Source organism: Gadus chalcogrammus, chromosome 12 (assembly GCF_026213295.1).
Source record: "Gadus chalcogrammus isolate NIFS_2021 chromosome 12, NIFS_Gcha_1.0, whole genome shotgun sequence".
In the NCBI taxonomy this organism is placed as follows: domain Eukaryota; kingdom Metazoa; phylum Chordata; class Actinopteri; order Gadiformes; family Gadidae; genus Gadus; species Gadus chalcogrammus.
The window spans coordinates 17,504,948-17,528,747 of NC_079423.1; the positions used below are offsets into that span (position 1 = coordinate 17,504,948).

Consider the following 23,800-nt stretch of genomic DNA (forward strand, 5'->3'; position numbering starts at 1 on the left):
TTCTGGGATCACAGTGAGGAGTTGGGTTTGAATCGGCATCTTTTGTATTGACTGAGAAAGAGCTGGGGTCGAGTCCCAGCACCATAGTGGATTCGACCCCAGCTCTAGAGAGAGCTAGAACCTTGAAGGATTGAAGCTAAGAGCTGGATTTGAACTCTTGCACCTTTGGGGTGTGGACCCCAGCATAGTGCTGGATAAGTGTTAAGTCCCACCTTGTGGGATAAACGATGACCGCCAGTTTGGACCCCAGGACCTGCTGCCGGGTCAGTGTCTGGACCCCAGGACCTGCTGCCGGGTCAGTGTCTGGACCCCAGGACCTGCTGCCGGGTCAGTGTCTGGACCCCAGGACCTGCTGCCGGGTCAGTGTTTGGACCCCAGGACCTGCCGCCGGGTCAGTGTCTGGACCCCAGGACCTGCTGCCGGGTCAGTGTCTGGACCCCAGGACCTGCTGCCGGGTCAGTGTCTGGACCCCAGGACCTGCTGCCGGGTCAGTGTCTGGACCCCAGGACCTGCTGCCGGGTCAGTGTCTGGACCCCAGGACCTTGTGGCTCCGGGCCTGGCGCCGCCTCACGTCCTCATCGAGCTGCTCCTTCAGCGTCAGAACCTGGGGACGCAGAGACGAGGTGTCACCCCAACACTCACCAGGCAGCCAGTCACCATATGTTAGAGACTACCCATAAGCAGCCTCTGAGCCATCAGGCTGCCCCAGGCTCCTTGCTCAGCGGCCCCTGGGCAGCGGTGTGCCCAGGGTGGGGGTGTCGGACTACCGACCTGGCCCTCCAGGCCCTTGACCCGCTGGCGGTGGGCCTTCTCCCGGGTCTCCAGGGCCCGCTCCGCCTGCAGTCCGGCGGCCCGCAGCCGGCCCGTCTCCGCCTCCATCTCCTGGGCGTGGCGCGCCGTCTCCTCCAGGAGGCGCTGGGACTGGGCGTGGCCCAGCTCCGAGTACCGCGCCTGGGGGGGGGAGGAGTGGCAACCACTCCTGGTTACTCCTCAGGGTGGAAGGAGGGATTCTACTCAGTTGATGGATCCCCCTCAGCTTGGTTGAGAATGAATTTAAATGGAAATTGAAAGAAACGTTGGCGTTCACAAGAGTCAAGCCCCTCGTCCTACACTCGTGGGAGTGAACACGTGGCGTATATTCACGCCGCTTTGGGCAAAGTAATGAGCCCAGCTTCGATGGCTGCAGAGTGAGGAGAAGATTAATCTGGGTTGGGGGAGGGAGTTCTACTGCAGAGTACTGCCCTCTAGTGGTCAGAGGTAAATGCACGCAGCTTTAATTTATTTCTGTGTATTTCTACAGTGGCTAGTTTAAACTGGGTTGATTTGAAACCTTTACAGATATTTTTTTAACAGTTCTCTACTGCCGGCCAAGTTTGTGATCGACAGTTAGACACTTAAGGATCCCGCCTCCCGCTACACGATTGGCCGAAACAAATACGAAGCGCCCCGTTCACCCAGCTCTGAGCTCCCCATCCCCCATGTCTGACTTGAGACCTGGATGCAAATTCTGAGCAGCGACGCTGTGACCTCTGACCTGCAGGGTCTGCAGCTCCACCTGGTTCTCCGTCAGGTCCCGCTCAAGGGCCCGCAGTGCCTCCAGCAGGCGCTCCTTCTCCTGGCCGCCCAGCACCACCTCCTCCTCGCTCCTTAGCCTCTGCAACTCCGCCTGAAGGAGGAGACGCCCGGAGGTCAGCCCGCTGCACCTCCTGACCCCCCCCAGGTCGCCGTGGGAATCCCCACCGGACCCCACCTCTCCCTCATTACTAGGGGAACATGGTAGCGGCCTGGATGGTTCTCAGTGGGACCAGCTGAGGTGTCCTGGTCCGAGCTTCACGGACCAGCAACTCTATGTTAACGTTGAACCAATTCAACTAACAGAGTACCCCCCCATCCCCCCCCCCAACCCCAAGCTGCTCAGCCCCCCTAGTGGGGTCTCAGGGCTCCACCAGACATGAGAGACACTGAGCTACCAAACCGTCTACCTACCAGGGTGGGACCCTCTGAGGGACGCTCAGGCTCAGAGAGGGAGGGGACTTAACCCAAGCTTCTGCTGAATGACCCTGTGACCGCCTTGACCTGCTGGGGGAACGAGGACCTGCACGGACGGACGGACGGACCCACCTTCTCCAGGGCCTTGCGCAGCGCGGCCTTGTCCCTCCCCAGCCGTGCGACGCTCCGCTCCAGCTCGCCGCGCTCCGTCTGCAGCGTCGTCACGGTGATCTGGAGGGCTCTCAGCCTCTCCTGGAGCCCCTCCCTCTCCTGCTGAAGCTGCTGGGCGGAGCTGTGGGCCTCTAGCCCCGCCTCCTTCTGCCGCTTGAGCGCCTGGGAAACATTCAACCGACAAACCTTCAACCGACAAACTAACCAGCCGCAGCTTTGGCTTCTGATTGGCTTAAATTGGACCCAACGCTGGACCTCATCCAATCCACAGTGAATCCTGTTTTCTGCTCTGCCTCTAGCTCCACTAAAGTACTGTATTTAATTACTTTTTTATAGTAGAAAAATAAATAAATAATAAAATTCAAAATTATATTTATAATCTAAATACAAAATTCTAAATTACTGTATATTCATAATAAATAAAAAATTCTAGATTAAATTTATAATTGAATTAGAAAATGATATATAACATTTATATAATAAAGACGGGCCCGGTGGTGACCTGCTTCAGCGCGCTGCTCTGCTTCTCCCGCTCCGCGGCCTCCAGCTGCTGCGTCTCCAGGGCCGTCTGCAGGCTGAGAGCGCGCTCCGTCAGCGCCTGGTTCAGCCGCTGGCTCTCCGACAGGCCGTCCCGCAGGGCGTCCAGCTGCTCCTGTAGAGACACAGAGAAGACCTGGGTCCACAGAGGAACAGCATGCAGAGGAGCCGAGGGGCCTTCAGCAACACAACATGATCATCAACGTCATGCCTATGTCAGCCTGTGCTGGGATGCCCTCCTTCTGCTCCCCTTCTGCCGTTAGGCCTCTGATCCTTCTGCCTCTCGTTAGCCTCTGATCCGGCTGCCTCTCGTTAGCCTCAGATCCTGCTGCCTCTCGTTAGCCTCTGATCCGGCTGCCTCTCGTTAGCCTCAGATCCTGCTGCCTCTCGTTAGCCTCTGATCCTGCTGCCTCTCGTTAGCCTCTGACCCTGCTGCCTCTCGTTAGCCTCAGATCCGGCTGCCTCTCGTTAGCCTCTCATTGGCCTCACATTAGCCTCTGATCCTGCTGCCTCTCGTTAGCCTCTGATCCTGCTGCCTCTCGTTAGCCTCTCGTTAGCCTCTGACAGACGTAGGGCTACGCCCAGCAGGGCAGAGCTTGTCCTCTTTGCGTTGGCGCGCGCTGACCGGGTTTCCGAGAGTGCCCTGTTTTTGTTTGTCCAACATCTCTCCAACGGCTGAACCAACCAGAGGCCAGGTCCTCGGAGGCGGAGCTCTGAGGAGGAGCTCCGAGGAGGATTAACGAGCTCTGGGCAGTGTTTTACTGCCCAGGTCCTCTGTGTCCCCCGGAAAACCAAACGCTAGGTCAACAAGACCAAGAACAACCCGGGCGCCCTCCAGAACTCAGAAGGCCACGGCGGATTAGTTTTAAATCAAAGTGTGGCAACGGAAGGACCGGCAATTCATCATGTTCCCCGGTTCAATTAAACATCTTAGAAAAACGGAGAAGGTTTACAGCTCTGTTCGTTTGTTTTACGTGACCTGCCCGGGTAAATATTATGCCGCCGATTAATTCCGCCGGTCGCTGCAGTCTCTGGTCCCGGGGCCTAACGATGAATCACCCTGCTCATTAACGCCTCAGCTGTCTCTCATGTTTACTAGCACTGTTTAGAGTAAACATTTACATTGCTACTACTCCTATTGTGTAAATAGATGTTTTCTGCATCATATTTTTCACATTAGTTGTATCATTCTTTTTAGTTTTTTTTAAGCGCCTGTCCAGTACTTTGTGCAGTACAGAGTAGTACTATCTCATCGTGACGTTAGTAATCTTGGCTCCAGCAGTCCTACTGAGTTACAGTACACTCCTGGAACGCAGAAAGGTAAGAAAACTATATTGTATAGTGCATTTCTAAAGGGGCAAGTCTATTGTTGATTTGAAACCTTTACACATGTTTACTGTTTACTACTAAACCTCGGGTTTGTGTTCACAAATAAGGTTCTCAGAGATCTGAACCGACATGATTGGTCGAAAACAATGCGGAGCAAGAGAAGTGAGATGGCCCGTCCAGCCAGACCTGATCTGCCCCCCGCCCTCAGACATGAACCCCCATCCTGAACGGGGAGGCCATGTCCCTGGTGATGTGGGTCCCTAGGGGTGGGGGTCCATGGTGGGGGTCCGTAGGCGGGGGGTCCCTGGAGGTGGGGGTCCCTGGGGGTGGGGGTCCCTAGGTGGGGGTCCCTAGGCGGGGGGTCCCTAGGTGGGGGTCCCTGGGGGTGGGGGTCCCTAGGTAGGGGTCCCTAGGCGGGGGTCCCTGGGCGGGGGGTCCCTGGGGGAGCGCCCGGTTACCTGCAGCACCCTGCGGTCCTCCTGGCTGGCCGCCAGCACCCGCTGCAGCTGCCCCGCCTCTTCCTGCAGGGCGCCGGCGCTCCTGCGGTTGCTAGACAACGAGCCCGCCACCCGGCGCAGCTCCTCCCTCAGCCCCGCCTCCTGCAGCTCCGCCCGGGCCAGCGCCGCCGCCAGCCGCTCCTCCAGGGCGGCGCCGCGCTCCTCGCTGGCGGCCAGCTCCTCCCCCCGCTCCGCCAGCCGGCCCCGCAGCGCCCCCAGCTGGCCGTCCAGCTCGGCGCCGCGGCCCGCCGCCCGCTGCCGCTCCGCCTCCGCCCCGCGCTGGGCGGCCTCCAGCTGGGCGGCCCGGCCCTCCGCCGCCTCCCGGGCCTCCCGCTGCCGCTGGAGGCTGGCCGCCGCCGCCGCCTCCGAGGCCTGCAGCCGCTCCTGGGGGCAGGGTGACCGGACGTTACCTCAACACGTACAGAAAGGGTACCTTACATTACCTTTATCTTAACATTACCTTTAAATTAAGCTAACATTACCTCGACACATATATTAACTATATAGATTACTTTTGCATTACCTTTGCATTACCTTAACATATAGATTACCTTTACATTACCTTTAAATATTGGTTACCTTTACATACTTTTTCATAGAGGATAGCATAACTTTCATTTACATATAGATGACCTTAATACCACGTTACATTCCACAAATCATTACTTTGAAGTTAATAAATTACACTACATTATATTGCAGTACACTACATTATGCGTACGCAAATTGGTCTGCAACAAATCCTTTTGTGACCTCACAAATTATCCTAATCAGTGTGAGGTCCTACGTTTCCCCCCTGTCTTTCTGGGGGGGGTCCCAGTCCCGGGGGGTCCCTCCTGTACCTGCAGGCTCCTGGCCTCGGCCTCGGCCTTCTGGAGGCCCACCCTCAGCCTGACCAGCTCCTCCCCCAGGCTCCTCTTCTCCTGCTGGGCCTGCCGCCACGCCTCCTCCTGCACGCACAGGGAGCTCTGCACCCGCAGCAGCTGGTCAGACGCCTCCCGCTTGCCTGGGGAAACGCAGGTTAAAGAGACACTGTTAGTGCACGGGAACAGCGCCCCCTGTGGTGAAACACCGCCATTGCATTTACCGTTTCAAATCTTTGAACCTTCACTTTTAGATTTGTTTTGTGTGTCAGTGTAGTGTTCTGTATTTAATGTGTATCGTTCCTTTCTTATAGATTTGTGATAGTCTATACTGATGAGATCTGTGATGCTATCAGTATTGTTTAGCTTGGTTTCTGTTTCTCAGTGTCTTGAACTCCTTTAACCCTTGTATGTGGTGGTTCTGTGCCATGGTTCCCCTGGTTCTCTCACCCTCCACAGAGTCCTTCAGAGCTGCCTGGAGCTGCAGGAGCTGGGCAGCAGACCTCTCCTGGCTGGTCTGGAGCTCCTTCAGACGCTCACCCAGGCTGGAGGTCTGGGACCTCGCCTCGTCCTGCGCGAAGACCCAAAGTCAGCTAGCCCGCTACTGTGCTAACCACAAAGACCCACAGTCAGCTAGCCCGCTACTGTGCTAACCACAAAGACCCACAGTCAGCTAGCCCGCTACTGTGCTAACCACAAAGACCCACAGTCAGCTAGCCCGCTACTGTGCTAACCACAAAGACCCACAGTCAGCTAGCCCGCTACTGTGCTAACCACAAAGACCCAGTCAGCTAGCCCGCTACTGTGCTAACCACAAAGACCCACAGTCAGCTAGCCCGCTACTGTGCTAACCACAAACAGTAGGTAACAGGTTGGATTAAACATGCTACTGTGCTATCTGTATACAGTAGTTGATAGACAGGTTGGATTAAACATGCTAGTGTGTCATCTATACACAGCAGGTTTTCGACAGGTTGGATTAAACATGCTAATGTGCTAACTGTATACAGTAGTTGATCGACAGGTTGGATTAAACGTGCTAGTGTGCCATCTATATACAGCAGGTGATTGACAGGCTGGATTCCGACCTGCGGTCCTAAGCTATGTTTCACTCACTCTCCCGCTCAACCCACTGTCCTCTCCTTTGAAACCCATATATACACTCATAAACAAAAACAGTGCAGACAGACACTGGAAACAGTATCTACTCTGGGATGTATCAACAATCAGCCTCATGATGAGTGGCCACTGTGAGGTGTGGGTGTCGAGGGGGACGGAGGGGGGGGACGGGGACGGGGACGGGGGGCGTACCCTGTCTCTCTGGGTGTCCCGGAGCTCCTGGTGGAGCGCTCGCAGGGCGCCCTGTACCCCCTCCACGCCCACCTCCTGGTCCTCAGAGCCCGGTGACGAGGAGCCAGGGCTGTCTGGGACCCCTTCTGCCCCTGAGACACACAGACACACACACACACACACACACACACACACACACACACACACACACACACACACACACACACAAGCTAAGGAAACGAGGAACCCAGCACAGAGTCTACCCTAATGTCTGCAATGTAGCCTTCTTCGAGCAAAAGGCCCTAACCCGACGACTCCTAATGACCTGTATCTGTACTGTCTAACCCCTACCTGCTCCTTAATGACCTGTCTCTATACTGTCTAACCCCTACCTGCTCCTTAACGACCTGTCTCTGTACTGTCTAGCCCCTACCTGCTCCTTAATGACCTGTCTCTACTGTCTAACCCCTACCTGCTCCTTAATGACCTGTCTCTGTACTGTCTAACCCCTACCTGCTCCTTAATGACCTGTCTCTACTGTCTAACCCCTACCTGCTCCTTAATGACCTGTCTCTGTACTGTCTAACCCCTACCTGCTCCTTAATGACCTGTCTCTGTACTGTCTAACACCTACCTGCTCCTTAATGACCTGTCTCTGTACTGTCTAACCCCTACCTGCTCCTTAATGACCTGTCTCTGTACTGTCTAACACCTACCTGCTCCTTAATGACCTGTCTCTGTACTGTCTAACCCCTACCTGCTCCTTAATGACCTGTCTCTACTGTCTAACCCCTACCTGCTCCTTAATGACCTGTCTCTGTACTGTCTAACCCCTACCTACTCCTTAATGACCTGTCTCTGTACTGTCTAACCCCTACCTGCTCCTTAATGACCTGTCTCTGTACTGTCTAACCCCTACCTGCTCCTTAATGACCTGTCTCTGTACTGTCTAGCCCCTACCTGCTCCTTAATGGCCTGTCCCTGTACTGTCCAACCCCTACCTGCTCCTTAATGGCCTGTCTCTGTACTGTCTAACCCCTACCTGCTCCTTAATGACCTGTCTCTGTACTGTCTAACCCCTACCTGCTCCTTAATGGCCTGTCTCTGTACTGTCTAACCCCTACCTGCTCCTTAATGACCTGTCTCTGTACTGTCTAACCCCTACCTGCTCCTTAATGACCTGTCTCTGTACTGTCTAACCCCTACCTGCTCCTTAATGACCTGTCTCTGTACTGTCCAACCCCTACCTGCTCCTTAATGGCCTGTCTCTGTACTGTCTAACCCCTACCTGCTCCTTAATGACCTGTCTCTGTACTGTCTAACCCCTACCTGCTCCTTAATGACCTGTCTCTGTACTGTCTAACCCCTACCTGCTCCTTAACGACCTGTCTCTGTACTGTCTAACCCCTACCTGCTCCTTAATGAGCTGTCTCTGTACTGTCTCACCCCTACCTGCTCCTTAATGACCTGTCTCTGTACTGTCTAACCCCTACCTGCTCCTTAATGACCTGTCTCTGTACTGTCTAACCCCTACCTGCTCCTTAATGACCTGTCTCTGTACTGTCTAACCCCTACCTGCTCCTTAATGACCTGTCTGTACTGTCTCACCCCTACCTGCTCCTTAATGACCTGTCTCTGTACTGTCTAACCCCTACCTGCTCCTTAATGACCTGTCTCTGTACTGTCTAGCCCCTACCTGCTCCTTAATGACCTGTCTCTGTACTGTCCAACCCCTACCTGCTCCTTAATGACCTGTCTCTGTACTGTCTAACCCCTACCTGCTCCTTAATGACCTGTCTCTGTACTGTCTAACCCCTACCTGCTCCTTAATGACCTGTCTCTGTACTGTCTAACCCCTACCTGCTCCTTAATGACCTGTCTCTGTACTGTCTAACCCCTACCTGCTCCTTAATGACCTGTCTCTGTACTGTCTAACCCCTACCTGCTCCTTAATGACCTGTCTCTGTACTGTCTAACCCCTACCTGCTCCTTAACTACCCTAAATACAGTCGCAGGTCTGAGATCAGTCTCCCTGTGTGCTGAGTACATGGACATGGTCTATAAGGGAGCTGTCTTTATCAAACACAGTGTCTCAGTCCAGTCTGAGTGCGTCCGTACGTGGGGCCGGAGGGTAGCTCCTCCACGGTGAGGGGGACCGTCCTCTGCGGGCCCCCTGGCTGCGGGCGGCCCGGCCCCCCAGGCCCAGGCCGCAGCGCACCGCGGACCACAGGGCCCTCAGCCTCAGGTCCGTCTCGCGCCGGGCGGCCTCGGCCAGGCCCAGCTGGTCCTCCAGGCCCCGGGCGCGCCCCTCGGCCAGGCCGGCCCCCAGCGCCAGCTCCCGGGCCCGGGCCTCCGCCGCCTCCGCCGCGCGCTCCAGTTGCTGGCCCGCCTCCCGGCGCCGCCGCTCCGAGTCCTGGAGCCCCGCCTCCTTCTCCTGGAGGGACTCCCTGACCTGCCGCTCCGCCGCCTCCAGCTCACCGACACGCCGCTGGAAGCCAGCGCACTGAGAACCACACACACACCTTAGTACCTAGCACTACTACACACTGAGTACCACCACACACCTCAGCACCTAGCACTACTACACACTGAGACACACACCTCAGCACCTAGCACTACTACACACTGAGTACCACCACACACCTCAGCACCTAGCACTACTACACACTGAGTACCACCACACACCTCAGCACCTAGCACTACTACACACTGAGACACACACCTCAGCACCTAGCACTGCTACACACTGAGTACCACCACACACACCTCAGCACCTAGCACTGCTACACACTGAGACACACACCTCAGCACCTAGCACTGCTACACACACAGACCCACGATACACACACCCTGTACTACACACAAAGACCCACGATACACACACCTTAGCACCTAATGCTACTACTAACCAGGCAGTGAATACCATGGGAGTGCCTGCAGAGCCCACCTTAGCACCTAATGCTACTACACACTGAGTACCACCACACACACCTCAGCACCTAGCACTACTACACACACAGACCCACGATACACACACCCTGTACTACACACAAAGACCCACGATACACACACCTTAGCACCTAATGCTACTACTAACCAGGCAGTGAATACCATGGGAGTGCCTGCAGAGCCCACCACAGCCCCTAATGCTACTACTAACCAGGCAGTGAATACCATGGGAGTGCCTGCAGAGCCCACCACAGCCGGTCTAAAGTGGCTCATCTCCTGAGGCTCACCTCCTTCAGGGCCGCCTCTCTTCCCGCTTCGCACTCCACCACCCTCTGCTTCAGAGAGAACGCCTCCCGCCGCGCCTCCTCCTCCTTCTGCTCCTCCTGGGACAGCCGGCCGTGCACCTCCTGCAGCTCCTCCTTCTGCTGCCGGCCCGCCGCCTCCAGCACCTTCACCTGGGGCGGGCGTCGGACACGACTCAAACCACGCCCTCCTGCGGTCACACCCTCCCAGGCAGGACGGAGGGACCGACTGGAGGCCGAACCGTTACCCTTACTGGGAGGGACCTCACTACAGACCACCAGTTAGCCAGTGGATACTGGTGAGTGTGATGGTCCTTACTGGGAGTGACGTCCTCACCACAGCCCACCAGTTAGCCAGTGGATACTGGTGAGTGTGATGGTCCTTACTGGGAGTGACCTCACTACAGCCCACCAGTTAGCCAGTGGATACTGGTGAGTGTGTTGGTCCTTACTGGGAGTGACCTCACCACAGCCCACCAGTTAGCCAGTGGATACTGATGAGTGTGTTGGTCCTTACTGGGAGTGACCTCACCACAGCCCACCAGTTAGCCAGTGGATACTGGTGAGTGTGTTGGTCCTTACTGGGAGTGACCTCACTACAGCCCACCAGTTAGCCAGTGGATACTGGTGAGTGTGTTGGTCCTTACTGGGAGTGACCTCACTACAGACCACCAGTTAGCCAGTGGATACTGGTGAGTGTGTTGGTCCTTACTGGGAGGGACCTCACTACAGCCCACCAGTTAGCCAGTGGATACTGGTGAGTGTGTTGGTCCTTACTGGGAGGGACCTCACTACAGCCCACCAGTTAGCCAGTGGATACTGGTGAGTGTGTTGGTCCTTACTGGGAGTGACCTCACTACAGACCACCAGTTAGCCAGTGGATACTGGTGAGTGTGATGGTCCTTACTGGGAGTGACCTCACTACAGACCACCAGTTAGCCAGTGGATACTGGTGAGTGTGTTGGTCCTTACTGGGAGTGACCTCACTACAGACCACCAGTTAGCCAGTGGATACTGGTGAGTGTGTTGGTCCTTACTGGGAGTGACCTCACTACAGACCACCAGTTAGCCAGTGGATACTGGTGAGTGTGTTGGTCCTTACTGGGAGGGACCTCACTACAGCCCACCAGTTAGCCAGTGGATACTGGTGAGTGTGTTGGTCCTTACTGGGAGGGACCTCACTACAGACCACCAGTTAGCCAGTGGATACTGGTGAGTGTGTTGGTCCTTACTGGGAGTGACCTCACTACAGCCCACCAGTTAGCCAGTGGATACTGGTGAGTGTGTTGGTCCTTACTGGGAGGGACCTCACTACAGCCCACCAGTTAGCCAGTGGATACTGGTGAGTGTGTTGGTCCTTACTGGGAGGGACCTCACCACAGCCCACCAGTTAGCCAGTGGATACTGGTGAGTGTGTTGGTCCTTACTGGGAGGGACCTCACCACAGCCCACCAGTTAGCCAGTGGATACTGGTGAGTGTGTTCCCCAGTCCGCTGTAGGGCTCGAGGTGGAGCAGGGACATGGTGTCAGTGGTGATGGGGTCGGGGGGTCATGGTGTCAGTGGTGATGGGGTCGGGGGGTCATGGTGTCAGTGGTGATGGGGTCGGGGGGTCATGGTGTCAGTGGTGATGGGGTCGGGGGGTCATGGTGTCAGTGGTGATGGGGTCGGGGGGTCATGGTGTCAGTGGTGATGGGGTCGGGGGGTCATGGTGTCAGTGGTGATGGGGTCGGGGGGTCATGGTGTCAGTGGTGATGGGGTCGGGGGGTCATGGTGTCAGTGGTGATGGGGTCGGGGGGTCATGGTGTCAGTGGTGATGGGGTCGGGGGGTCATGGTGTCAGTGGTGATGGGGTCGGGGGGTCATGGTGTCAGTGGTGATGGGGTCGGGGGGTCATGGTGTCAGTGGTGATGGGGTCGGGGGGTCATGGTGTCAGTGGTGATGGGGTCGGGGGGTCATGGTGTCAGTGGTGATGGGGTCGGGGGGTCATGGTGTCAGTGGTGATGGGGTCGGGGGGTCATGGTGTCAGTGGTGATGGGGTCGGGGGGTCATGGTGTCAGTGGTGATGGGGTCGGGGGGTCATGGTGTCAGTGGTGATGGGGTCGGGGGGTCATGGTGTCAGTGGTGATGGGGTCGGGGGGTCATGGTGTCAGTGGTGATGGGGTCGGGGGGTCATGGTGTCAGTGGTGATGGGGTCGGGGGGTCATGGTGTCAGAGGTGATGGGGTCGGGGGTCACCTGTCGGCGCAGCTCCTGCAGCTCGCGGCGGCCCTGCATGCGGGCCTTCTCCAGCTGCCTCAGGGTGGAGCGCAGGGTGGAGGCCTCCTCCTGAAGAGACCTCCTGCCCTCCTCCAGCACACACACAGTCTGCTCCGTCTCCTCCCCCGCACGCCGCAGACTGGGGGTTAGACAGTACAGAGACAGGTAGGGGTTAGACAGTACAGAGACAGGTAGGGGTTAGACAGTACAGAGACAGGTAGGGGTTAGACAGTACAGAGACAGGTCATTAAGGAGCAGGTAGGGGTTAGACAGTACAGAGACAGGTCATTAAGGAGCAGGTAGGGGTTAGACAGTACAGAGACAGGTCATTAAGGAGCAGGTAGGGGTTAGACAGTACAGAGACGGGTCATTAAGGAGCAGGTAGGGGTTAGACAGTACAGAGACAGGTCATTAAGGAGCAGGTAGGGGTTAGACAGTACAGAGACAGGTCATTAAGGAGCAGGTAGGGGTTAGACAGTACAGAGACAGGTCATTAAGGAGCAGGTAGGGGTTAGACCGTACAGAGACAGGTCATTAAGGAGCAGGTAGGGGTTAGACAGTACAGAGACAGGTCATTAAGGAGCAGGTAGGGGTTAGACAGTACAGAGACAGCTCATTAAGGAGCAGGTAGGGGTTAGACAGTACAGAGACAGGTCGTTAAGGAGCAGGTAGGGGTTAGACAGTACAGAGACGGGTCATTAAGGAGCAGGTAGGGGTTAGACAGTACAGAGACAGGTCATTAAGGAGCAGGTAGGGGTTACACAGTACAGAGACGGGTCATTAAGGAGCAGGTAGGGGTTAGACAGTACAGACAGGTCATTAAGGAGCAGGTAGGGGTTAGACAGTACAGAGACAGGTCATTAAGGAGCAGGTAGGGGTTAGACAGTACAGAGGCGGGTCATTAAGGAGCAGGTAGGGGTTAGACAGTACAGAGACAGGTCATTAAGGAGCAGGTAGGGGTTAGACAGTACAGAGACAGGTCATTAAGGAGCAGGTAGGGGTTAGACAGTACAGAGACAGGTCATTAAGGAGCAGGTAGGGGTTAGACAGTACAGACAGGTCATTAAGGAGCAGGTAGGGGTTAGACAGTACAGAGACAGGTCATTAAGGAGCAGGTAGGGGTTAGACAGTACAGAGACGGGTCATTAAGGAGCAGGGAGGGGTTAGGCAGTACAGAGACAGGTCATAAGGAGCAGGTAGGGGTTAGACAGTACAGAGACAGGTCATTAAGGAGCAGGTAGGGGCTAGACAGTACAGAGACAGGTCATTAAGGAGCAGGTATGCGTTGGACAGTACAGAGACAGGTCATTAAGGAGCAGGTAGGGGTTAGACAGTACAGAGACAGGTCATTAAGGAGCAGGTAGGGGTTAGACAGTACAGAGACAGGTCATTAAGGAGCAGGTAGGGGTAAGACAGTACAGAGACAGGTCATTAAGGAGCAGGTAGGGGTTAGACAGTACAGAGACAGGTCATTAAGGAGCAGGTAGGGGTTAGACAGTACAGAGACAGGTCATTAAGGAGCAGGTATGCGTTGGACAGTACAGAGACAGGTCATTAAGGAGCAGGTAGGGGTTAGACAGTACAGAGACAGGTCACTGAGGAGCAGGTAGGGGTTAGACAGTACAGAGACAGGTCATTAAGGAGCAGGTAGGGGGAGCTACCTGCTGTTGTCGCTCTCGGCCCTCTTCACGACGGCCCTCAGCTCCTGGTTGGAGGCGTGGAGGGCCTCCCTCTCCTCCCTCTGGTCCCCCAGGAGCCTCCTGGTGTCCTGGGCCTCCTGGCGCTGCTCGTCCCGGTCCTGGAGGGCCTCCTGGTGCAGGCGGCGGGCCTCCTGCAGCTCGCCGCGCCCCGCCTCCCGCTGGTCCTCCGCCTGCTGCAGCGCCCGGCGGACCACCTGCACCTGGGGGGGGGGGGGGGGGGGACCAGTTACACTACGGGGGACACACTTAGAGCTACACTGAGGGGGGAGAGAGGGGGAGAGAGGGGGAGTCAGGACCAGTTACACTACAGAGGAGCCCCTTAGAGCTACACTGAGGGGGAGTCAGAGGGAGGGAGGGGGGGAGAGGAGGAGTCAGAGGGGGAGTCAGGGGGAGAGAGGGGGAGTCAGGGGGGGAGAGAGGGGGAGTCAGAGGGGGAGAGAGTGAGTAAGGGGGGAGAGAGAGGGAGTAAGAGAGAGGGAGTGAGAGGGGGGGAGAGAGAGAGGGGGAGTAAGAGAGAGTGAGTAAGGGGGAGAGAGAGTGAGTAAGATGGTAAGAGAGAGTGAGTAATAGCAGTAAGTCAGAGGCGTAGGGGGAGTGAGTGCATAAGTGAGAGCAAGTAAGAGGGGAGGGAGAAACATTTGGGTGAGAGTTAGGATGATGAAACCCCTCCTGGGGTGGTCTCGCATCACACACACACACACACACACACACACGCACGCACGCACGCGCACGCACGCACGCACGCACGCACGCACGCACGCACGCACGCACGCACGCACGCACGCACGCACGCACGCACACACACACACACACACACACACACACACACACACACACACACACACACACACACACACACACACACACACACACACACACACACACACACACACACACACTTACTTCTCACGAGGAATTCAATAACAAACTCTTGCAAAGGAAGGTATCCAAAGGGCTTACCATAGTAACCAGGTAGCCATGGTAACCAAGTTACAAGGTCAGGAAACGTTTGAGGTAACTTAATATCAACGTTCAGCTTTGTTTAAACTCTTTTAAGAGAACTGCTATCGGAATGGACTTACTGAGCGATATCCACGTCACAACTAAAACAGCGTCACAACTACAGCTCCATCACACACCGACCACAGCTACGTCACAACTACAGCTCCATCACACACCGACCACAGCTACGTCACAACTACAGCTCCATCACACACCGACCACAGCTACGTCACAACTACAGCTCCATCACACACCGACCACAGCTACGTCACAACTACAGCTCCATCACACACCGACCACAGCTACGTCACAACTACAGCTCCATCACACACCGACCACAGCTACGTCACAACTACAGCTCCATCACACCGACCACAGCTACGTCACAACTACAGCTCCATCAAACACCGACCACAGCTACGTCACAACTACAGCTCCATCACACACCGACCACAGCTACGTCACAACTACAGCTCCATCACACACCGGCCACAGCTACGTCACAACTACAGCTCCATCAAACACCGACCACAGCTACGTCACAACTACAGCTCCATCACACACCGACCACAGCTACGTCACAACTACAGCTCCATCACACACCGGCCACAGCTACGTCACAACTACAGCTCCATCACACACTGATCCTCAGTCATCAGGTAACAACCATCCCGTCCGGGGCTGCTGCAGGGCCTCATGCACGGGATCCCGTCCTCAGGGAGGAGGAGGGGGAGCTGGACACATGTTCCACAGCCCCCCACAAGAACCGCTACAAGAGGAGGAGAAGCTTTTAAACCCTCCCTAAAGCCTTCAGAACAGGGTCGTATCTCTGCTGCGATGTTTGCAAACATGACTACACATCCACCAGATCTAGCCCAGGGTTCCCCCCAGCCCTCCCCCCTCCTCCCCCCCGCCCTCCCCCTCTCCTCCCCCCCTCCTCCCCCATGCAGCTCCAGCTCTGCCAAGCTGGGAGACGGTGGGACCAGTGTATTCTGCACCGTCACCCAACACGCTGCACCCAGAACCCCCCAGAGCCTGCAGGCCGACCAGACCTCCTACCACGAAACGACATGATGGACGGGCACCGGGAGGGGGGGGGGGGGTGGACATGATGAGGGGGAGAGGGTGAGGCGGGAGATGGGGGTGATGGTGGAGATAGTGAGGGGGGAGATGGGGGTGATGGTGGAGATAGTGAGGGGGGAGATGGGGGTGATGGTGGGGGTGGAGGTGGTGAGGGTGGAGCTGGCTATAGAGGGGCCAGGGTGGTGAGGTGGGGGTGGAGTAGGGAGATGATAGGTTGGAGGAGGAGGAGGAGGAGGAGGAGGAGGAGGAGGAGGAGGAGGAGGAGGAGGAGCCTGAGCGTTGAGGAGGCCCCGTAGCTCATTACGGCCACACAAGATGCTTTCTAGTCCTAAGTCCAAAAAAAGTTGTAAGAAAATATCAAATAAAACAAAACCCCCCATCCACAGTCCTTCCCACCCAATCATGATGAGGTGGGTTTGAGGTGGGGGGGGGGGGGGTCTGTGTTTTAATGGGGGGGGGGTCTCCGAGGCTCCAGTGACCTCTGGCTAGAAAATAAACAGCCCTGGCTCCAGGGGCCGGTTGCACCAACTGGGCGTAAGCCTGGTCGTAACTACGCCTGGTCGTAACTTGGCGTTCTAAGTCCAACCTAACCGTTACGCCGGTTGCACCAACTGGGCTTAGCGTTCTTTTCACTAAGACCAGGCGTAAATCCTACGCCTGGTCAGGGGCAGGCGTAGAGTTGAAATTCCAGGCTGTTTCTATAGCAATTACATCCAATCCAATGCAGCATTACCACCATCCTTGCAACGCTTCGCTAAACTGCATTTCAAAGCACAGCCGGCGATATGATCAGTGTTCACAGATCGACTGCCTGTCGGGAAGATATCGCTGGCCGATTAGTCCGTTCTCAACTTATAATCAGTTGTGAATGTTGTTTTAACTATGTTTATATATTTTATACAGGCCGACACATTAAACAAATCTCTCCTACAGAAACATTCCCGTCTAAATGCCTGCTCGTCGTAAACCAGACATTACAAATACATATTTTAATTATATTCGTTTGCAGTGTTTTATTGTTAGGCATTAACACAATTGATGAATGACAATGAGTGAACGAATGAATTATTTATTTCGGTGTCCAACAGCATGTCAAATAAAATAGTAAACAGCTGTTGTCACGAGGTATCCTAGCAACGCGGTGATATGCGCATACCATGGAACATTCACATGGCCGCGCATGGCTAAGACCGGGCGTAGTTAAGACCAGGCGTAAGTCCCGTTGGTGCAACCGGCGTTAGTTCCATTCTAACGCCAGGTCGTAACTAAGACCTACTTAGCAGTTACGACCAGGCTTAGTTACGCCCAGTTGGTGCAACCGGCCCCTGTTTATTGACACAAGGGGTTAAGTCAAAGTCTGATTTCATATGACGATACCCTGGTCCCTACCATCAGCCCACACCCTCCCCCTTTCTCACCCCACCTCAGAGCACCTCCCCCTCCCCCCCACCCTCCCCCTCTCTCACCCCACCTCAGAGCACCTCCCCCTCCCCCACACCCTCCCCCTCCTCAGAGCACCTCCTCCTCCTCCACACCCTCCCCCTCCTCCCTCCCCCACCCTCCCCCTCTCTCACCCCTCCTCAAAGCACCTCCTCCTCCTCTTCTCCCCCTCTCTCCCTCCAGCGCTGAGACGAACCAGAGGGAGCCCACAGCGCCCCTGGTGCTACAGGGTTCAGGGTGTCCCAGTCCGACCAGAGGGAGCCCAGAGCCCCTGGTGCTACAGGGTTCAGGGTGTCCCAGTCCGACCAGAGGGAGCCCACAGCGCCCCTGGTGCTACAGGGTTCAGGGTGTCCCAGTCCGACCAGAGGGAGCCCACAGCGCCCTGGTGCTACAGGGTTCAGGGTGTCCCAGTCGGACCCGGCCGTAAGACCAGTACCTCCAGTCCCACTAGGTCGGAACTAACCCGGTTATTGTTTCCAACTCGCTGTTGCTGTGTTGCCCTTGCTCTGTGTTCCTGTTTGGCACGAAAGGGGATTACAGATAGAGGGAACTGGATTAGATGAAAATGGGTTCATGGTCTGAGGTCTAAACAGGGCTGACTGGGTCTGGGCAGGTCTGATTGGGTCTGGAGGGGTCTGAGGTCTAAACAGGGCTGACTGGGTCTGGGCAGGTCTGATTGGGTCTGGAGAGGTCTGAGGTCTAAACAGGGACTGACTGGTTCTGGACAGGTCATAACCTCTACCATGGTTGGAGGCAACAGGGAGAAGACTGAATGGGTGCTGGGTGGTTTTGGGTGAGCAGGAGTCAACAGGTGGGCTACGAACCCTGGGGTCCAGGGGGTCAGCGGACCAGAGCCGTGACGTAGTTCTACCCTAGCCGGGAGATTCCTCCCCCACGTGAGCACTCTGCTCACACCAGAGCTACAGACGCTAACTACAGACACTGGCTACAGACGCTAACTACACAGACACTGGCTACAGACGCTAACTACACAGACACTGGCTACAGACGCTAACTACACAGACACTGGCTACAGACGCTAACTACACAGACACTGGCTACAGACGCTAACTACACAGACACTGGCTACAGACGCTAACTACAGACACTGGCTACAGACGCTAACTACACAGACACTGGCTACAGACGCTAACTACAAGGCTCTGTTTACACCAGATGAAGGGAGGGAGGGAGGGAGGGAGGGAGGGAGGGAGGGAGGGAGGGAGGGAGGGAGGGAGGGAGGGAGGGAGGGAGGGAGGGAGGGAGGGAGGGAGGGAGGGAGGGAGGGAGGGATAGATAGAGAAAGAGAGAGGTTTCTTGGCAGTAGAGAAGGTATACCATGGTGACATCCTGGCCAAGGTCAACATGGGCCTCCCTCCCTCCCTTCCTCCCTCTCTCTCCCCCCTCCCCTCCCTTTCAAATTCCCGCCTGCTGTAAAGCTCTCTGAATGGCTCTTCTTCTACTACTACTACTACTACTACTATTACTACTACTACTACTACTGCTAAACTAACACTACTACTACTGGTGGTTGTGGTAAGGGTTAGATAGTTGTAGTAGTTCTGGTCAAGGTTAGGTAGTGACAGTGGTTGTGGTCAGGGTTAGGTAGTGACAGTGGTTGTGGTCAGGGTTAGGTAGTGACAGTGGTTGTGGTCAGGGTTAGGTAGTGACAGTGGTTGTGGTCAGGGTTAGGTAGTGACAGTGGTTGTAGTCAGGGTTAGGTAGTGACAGTGGTTGTGGTCAGGGTTAGGTAGTGACAGTGGTTGTGGTCAGGGTTAGGTAGTGACAGTGGTTGTGGTCAGGGTTAGGTAGTGACAGTGGTTGTGGTCAGGGTTAGGTAGTGACAGTGGTTGTGGTCAGGGTTAGGTAGTGACAGTGGTTGTGGTCAGGGTTAGGTAGTGACAGTGGTTGTGGTCAGGGTTAGGTAGTGACAGTGGTTGTGGTCAGGGTTAGGTAGTGACAGTGGTTCTGGTCAGGGTTAGATAGTTGTAGTAGTTCTGGTCAGGGTTAGGTAGTGACAGTGGTTGTGGTCAGGGTTAGGTAGTGACAGTGGTTGTGGTCAGGGTTAGGTAGTGACAGTGGTTGTGGTCAGGGTTAGGTAGTGACAGTGGTTGTAGTCAGGGTTAGGTAGTGACAGTGGTTGTGGTCAGGGTTAGTTAATGCCGCTCACCTCCTGGTGGAGCTGGCCCCTCTGCTGGCCCAGCTCTCTGACCTGCTCCGTCAGGGTGAGCTTCTGGTTCTCCATGCTGCTCTGAGACTCCTGGAGGCGCGTCTGTAGCTGCTGCAGCTCCCCATGCAGCAGCGCCAGGGAGTCCTGCAGCACACACCGTTAGCCGTTAGTGGTTAGCAGCTAGTAATTAATGGCTTGTGGCTAGCTTTTCACCATCTAGCCGCTAACTACTGGCTAGTGTTTAGCTGCTAGCAGTTGGCAGCTAGCAGTTAGCAGCTATCTACTCAACAGCTAGCGGATAAATACTGGTTAGTCGTTAGGAGCTAGTTAGCATCTGGCAGCCATTCTACTCAATAGCTAGCTAACAGCCTGTTCGACTGAACTCTCTCCACTCCCCTCACTGAGGTGGTCTCAAGTGGTATGCAGGGGGTCTACAGGAGGTGTGTGCGTTGGGCTTGGGGAGGTCTGTCGGGGTCTATGGGAGGTCTTTGTGGGTGTGTGTGGAGGGTGTGACCTTGTCTTGCTCCAGCCGGCTCTGGGCCTCTCTCCTGGTGCGCTGCAGGTCCAGGCCGGCGGAGACCAGGTCCTGCTGGAGCCCCTGGAGCCGCTCCACCAGCACCGCCTTCTCCCCCTCCTTCTGGAGCAGAGCCTGGTGGACCACAACCAGAGTCACCACCACCACCACCACCACCAGTCCTGACCTGTTCTCAGGTGGGGGCCTGCAGTGGGAGGCCGGGCAGGAGCGTTTGTCGAGGGGGAGCGAGGGACAGACAGTGAGGGGCTGAAGGGTGAGGTCACTTCTTGTGCACAACTGAAGCTGCTGTCGCTCCCTGGCACCAAGGTTGGGCCAGAAACGGTGGAGCGACGCGTCGGCCAAGCAATGTTCCACTGCCGGGTTTGGCGAGGATCAGGACACACACAAACAAACACACAAACAAACGCAGCTGTTGTTTCTGGGCCTTGGCGTGCAGTAGGCCTACCTGTTCGGATGGACTCAACTGAGTCTCAGCAGGCCTACCCGTGTGCTCTGGTTCTGGGTCTCAGCAGGCCTACCTGTGTGCTCTGGTTCTGGGTCTCAGCAGGCCTACCTGTGTGCTCTGGGTCTCAGCAGGCCTACCTGTGTGCTCTGGTTCTGGGTCTCAGCAGGCCTACCTGTGTGCTCTGGTTCTCAGAAGGCCTACCTGTGTGCTCTGGTTCTGGGTCTCAGCAGGCCTACCAGTGTGCTCTGGGTCTCAGCAGGCCTACCCGTGTGCTCTGGTTCTGGGTCTCAGTAGGCCTACTGTGTGCTCTGGGTCACAGCAGGCCTACCTGTGTGCTCTGGTTCTGGGTCTCAGCCAGCCTACCTGTGTGCTCTGGGTCTCAGCAGGCCTACCTGTGTGCTCTGGGTCTCAGCAGGCCTACCTGTGTGCTCTGGTTCTGGGTCTCAGACGGCCTACCTGTGTGCTCTGGTTCTCAGTAGGCCCACCTGTGTGCTCTGGGTCTCAGCAGGCCTACCTGTGTGCTCTGGGTCTCAGCAGGCCTACCTGTGTGCTCTGGCTCTGGGCGGTCAGCAGGCTCTGCTGGTGCTCCTGCGTCAGTCGGCTGACCTCCTGCTGCAGCACCTCCTGGCCCCGCGCCCGCAGCTCCTCCGCCTGCCGCTGCTGCTCCAGCTCGCCGTGCTCCCTCTGGGCCTGCAGCGCGGCGACCTGGAGGGCCGCGTGCTGCCGCTCCTGCAGCTCCAGGGAGGAGACGTGTTACACACACACACATGCACGCGCACGCACACGCACACACACACACATGCTGGTGCGTACAAACACATGCTAAAGAAACTGAAAAAACCGCCATACATGCACAAACACACACATGCACGCACGCACGCACGCACACACACACACACACACACACACACACACACACACACGCAGAAACGCACGCTGGACAAAACACGCAAAAGAAAACACAAAAATCCGACACTCACTCATGCATGGACATACACAATGTCCATGCACAGAAAAGCGCCCCCACAGTCACGCATCGACGTGCGCCTGTCTATCAAGTGCACATTGGTGTTTGTCTGTGGGTCCGTGCATGCATGCGGGAACGTATCTGTCTTGTCATGTCTCTGCTGTTGTGCCGCTGCTGTCTGCTAGCGTCCTGCACGCCGCCTGTGATCTGGACTGTGTGCTATCAGATCCACGCCGATTGGAATCGTATAGTGTTGCGCTTCTGTCTCCTAACTCTGGGCCTTCCTCATCAGCCCCCGCCCCTCCCTCCACAGGCTGCGCGGTTTGCCACACCGTTGTGAGCAAACAATTCAGGATGTTAAGAATTAGTTCTTGATGACATGCCTGTTCAAATAAAGGTAATCAAATAATCACACACTCACACACACATGCACGAAGGACACATGCATGTGTCCTTGCGTGCATGTGTGTGTGTGTGTGTGTGTGTGTGTGTGTGTGTGTGTGTGTGTGTGTGTCTGTGTGTGTGCGTGCATTGCACACACACGCACGCACACATGCATTCACACACACACATGCGTTCACGCACGACCGCACACACACCCTTGCAAACACTGACCCCCTCACACACATGCAGGTCCAGCAGGACATTTGATATATTATTCCAGCATTCTCGCTGTTGTGTTCCCGTTCCTGATATTGTCCTATTTATATCCTCCAGCTGCACTCACTTACTATTCCTCCCTGGCCCGGACGCAGCACTCATCTGCTGCAGATCTGGAGCTAGAGCACTGTCCACACACACACACACACACACACACACACACACACACACACACACACACACACACACACACACACACACACACACACACACACACACACACACACACACACACACACACACACACACACACAGGCACTATCACAGGCACGCACGCACACAAACACACACACAAAGGCAGCACACACAAACACTCCGCCCACACACACACACACACACACAAAGACAAAGGCATGCACACACACACACACACAGACACACACAGATGCAGCACAAGCACACAGTCCGCCCACACACACAACCCCCCCCCCCACACACACACACTCCCACCCCCACCCCTGGGCCGTATATATCAGTGGTGCTAGCCCGTCTGTGAGGGGCCGGCGGCCGTACCACGTCGGCCCGCTGGGCGTGGAGCTGGTCCCGGTGGGCCTGGTCCCTGCTGCTGAGGCTCAGCTGGTTGCTCCGCTCCACCTGCACCAGCCGCTGCTCCACGCCCTCCCTCTCCACCCCCGCCTGCACCGCCTGCACCGCCTGCCGCTGGCCCTCCGCCTGCAGCCGGCCCACCTCACCTGGAGGGACGGGGGGAGCGCTCGGTACAGAGTGGCGGTGACACCTGATAGAGTTACAGAAACGCTAAACACCGTTCATCTTCGTTCTGTTAAAAAGTAGCAGTAAGGTGCGCTAAAGTTCGGAAACACTAAAAACTAGGATTTAAGTTTGGTAAAAAGCAGCAGTAACGCATGTTAAAGTTTAGGAACACTAAATACTGTTCATCTAAGTTCGGTCAAGAGTAGCACTAACATGTGTTCAAGTTTGGAAACGCTAAATACTGTTCATCTTTGTTCGGTAAAGAGCAGCCTTAACGTGTGTTAAAGTTCGGAAACGCTAAATACCGTTCAACTACGTTGGGCAAAGAGTAGCAGTAACGCATGTAAACGTTCAGAAATGCTCAGCACCGTTCATCTTTGTTCAGTAAAGAGTAGCAGAGTTTGCGGTTTGTTCTATTTGTTATGCTTGACTCGCTCTTCTAACATGTAGAGATCCAATGTGATGTCATGTTAGCGCTGCTGTGGCTGTTTTGACCACGCGGGGGGGGGGGGGGGGGGTGGGCAGGTTGGGGGAGCCTCCTAACCATCCCAAGGCCCCCCTCCTTTCATCCAGCCCGCCTCCCGCCATACTGTATGGCCCGACCAGAAGCAGATGGGTGAACTCCATGATCTGTTGGGTGTTGTGCGGCTGGAGAGGCTAACGTTAGCCTGCGTGCTCACCAACGCATCACCCGCCAGTAGGCCAGAGGCTAATGCACTGAGACCATTGTGATGGATTTTCCCAGCAGATCTCCCCTCAATCTCTCAGCGGCTGTCGGGCTCCCTGCCGGCTGACGGCGGGCTGGCAGAACCACGGGGGGGCCAGGGTCCGTGACCACCACACACCAGACACCCTGCTCAGCTGACAGAGTGCTGGACAGCTGCTGCTGCTGCCAGAGCTCCCAG

At 56.0% G+C, this 23,800-nt stretch overlaps 1 protein-coding gene across 1 annotated transcript in view; it reads right to left on the reverse strand.

Moving 5' to 3' along the window:
* Positions 1-450: 450 nt before the first annotated feature.
* Positions 451-23,800, reverse strand: part of crocc2 (ciliary rootlet coiled-coil, rootletin family member 2) — a 41,954-nt gene continuing 18,604 nt past the window's right edge. Inside the window, exons 11-28 of the mRNA XM_056604203.1 lie at positions 22,698-22,876; positions 21,101-21,286; positions 20,514-20,557; positions 20,092-20,407; positions 19,578-19,721; positions 13,844-14,082; positions 12,162-12,321; positions 9,913-10,080; positions 8,795-9,179; positions 6,698-6,828; positions 5,837-5,957; positions 5,366-5,529; positions 4,485-4,907; positions 2,663-2,812; positions 2,122-2,322; positions 1,535-1,666; positions 772-951; positions 451-604 (exon numbers count right to left, since the gene is read on the reverse strand). Coding sequence (XP_056460178.1) covers positions 521-604; positions 772-951; positions 1,535-1,666; positions 2,122-2,322; positions 2,663-2,812; positions 4,485-4,907; positions 5,366-5,529; positions 5,837-5,957; positions 6,698-6,828; positions 8,795-9,179; positions 9,913-10,080; positions 12,162-12,321; positions 13,844-14,082; positions 19,578-19,721; positions 20,092-20,407; positions 20,514-20,557; positions 21,101-21,286; positions 22,698-22,876 — 3,407 coding nt within the window. The 3' untranslated portion in view covers positions 451-520. The remainder of the gene's footprint in view (positions 605-771; positions 952-1,534; positions 1,667-2,121; positions 2,323-2,662; positions 2,813-4,484; positions 4,908-5,365; positions 5,530-5,836; positions 5,958-6,697; positions 6,829-8,794; positions 9,180-9,912; positions 10,081-12,161; positions 12,322-13,843; positions 14,083-19,577; positions 19,722-20,091; positions 20,408-20,513; positions 20,558-21,100; positions 21,287-22,697; positions 22,877-23,800) is intronic.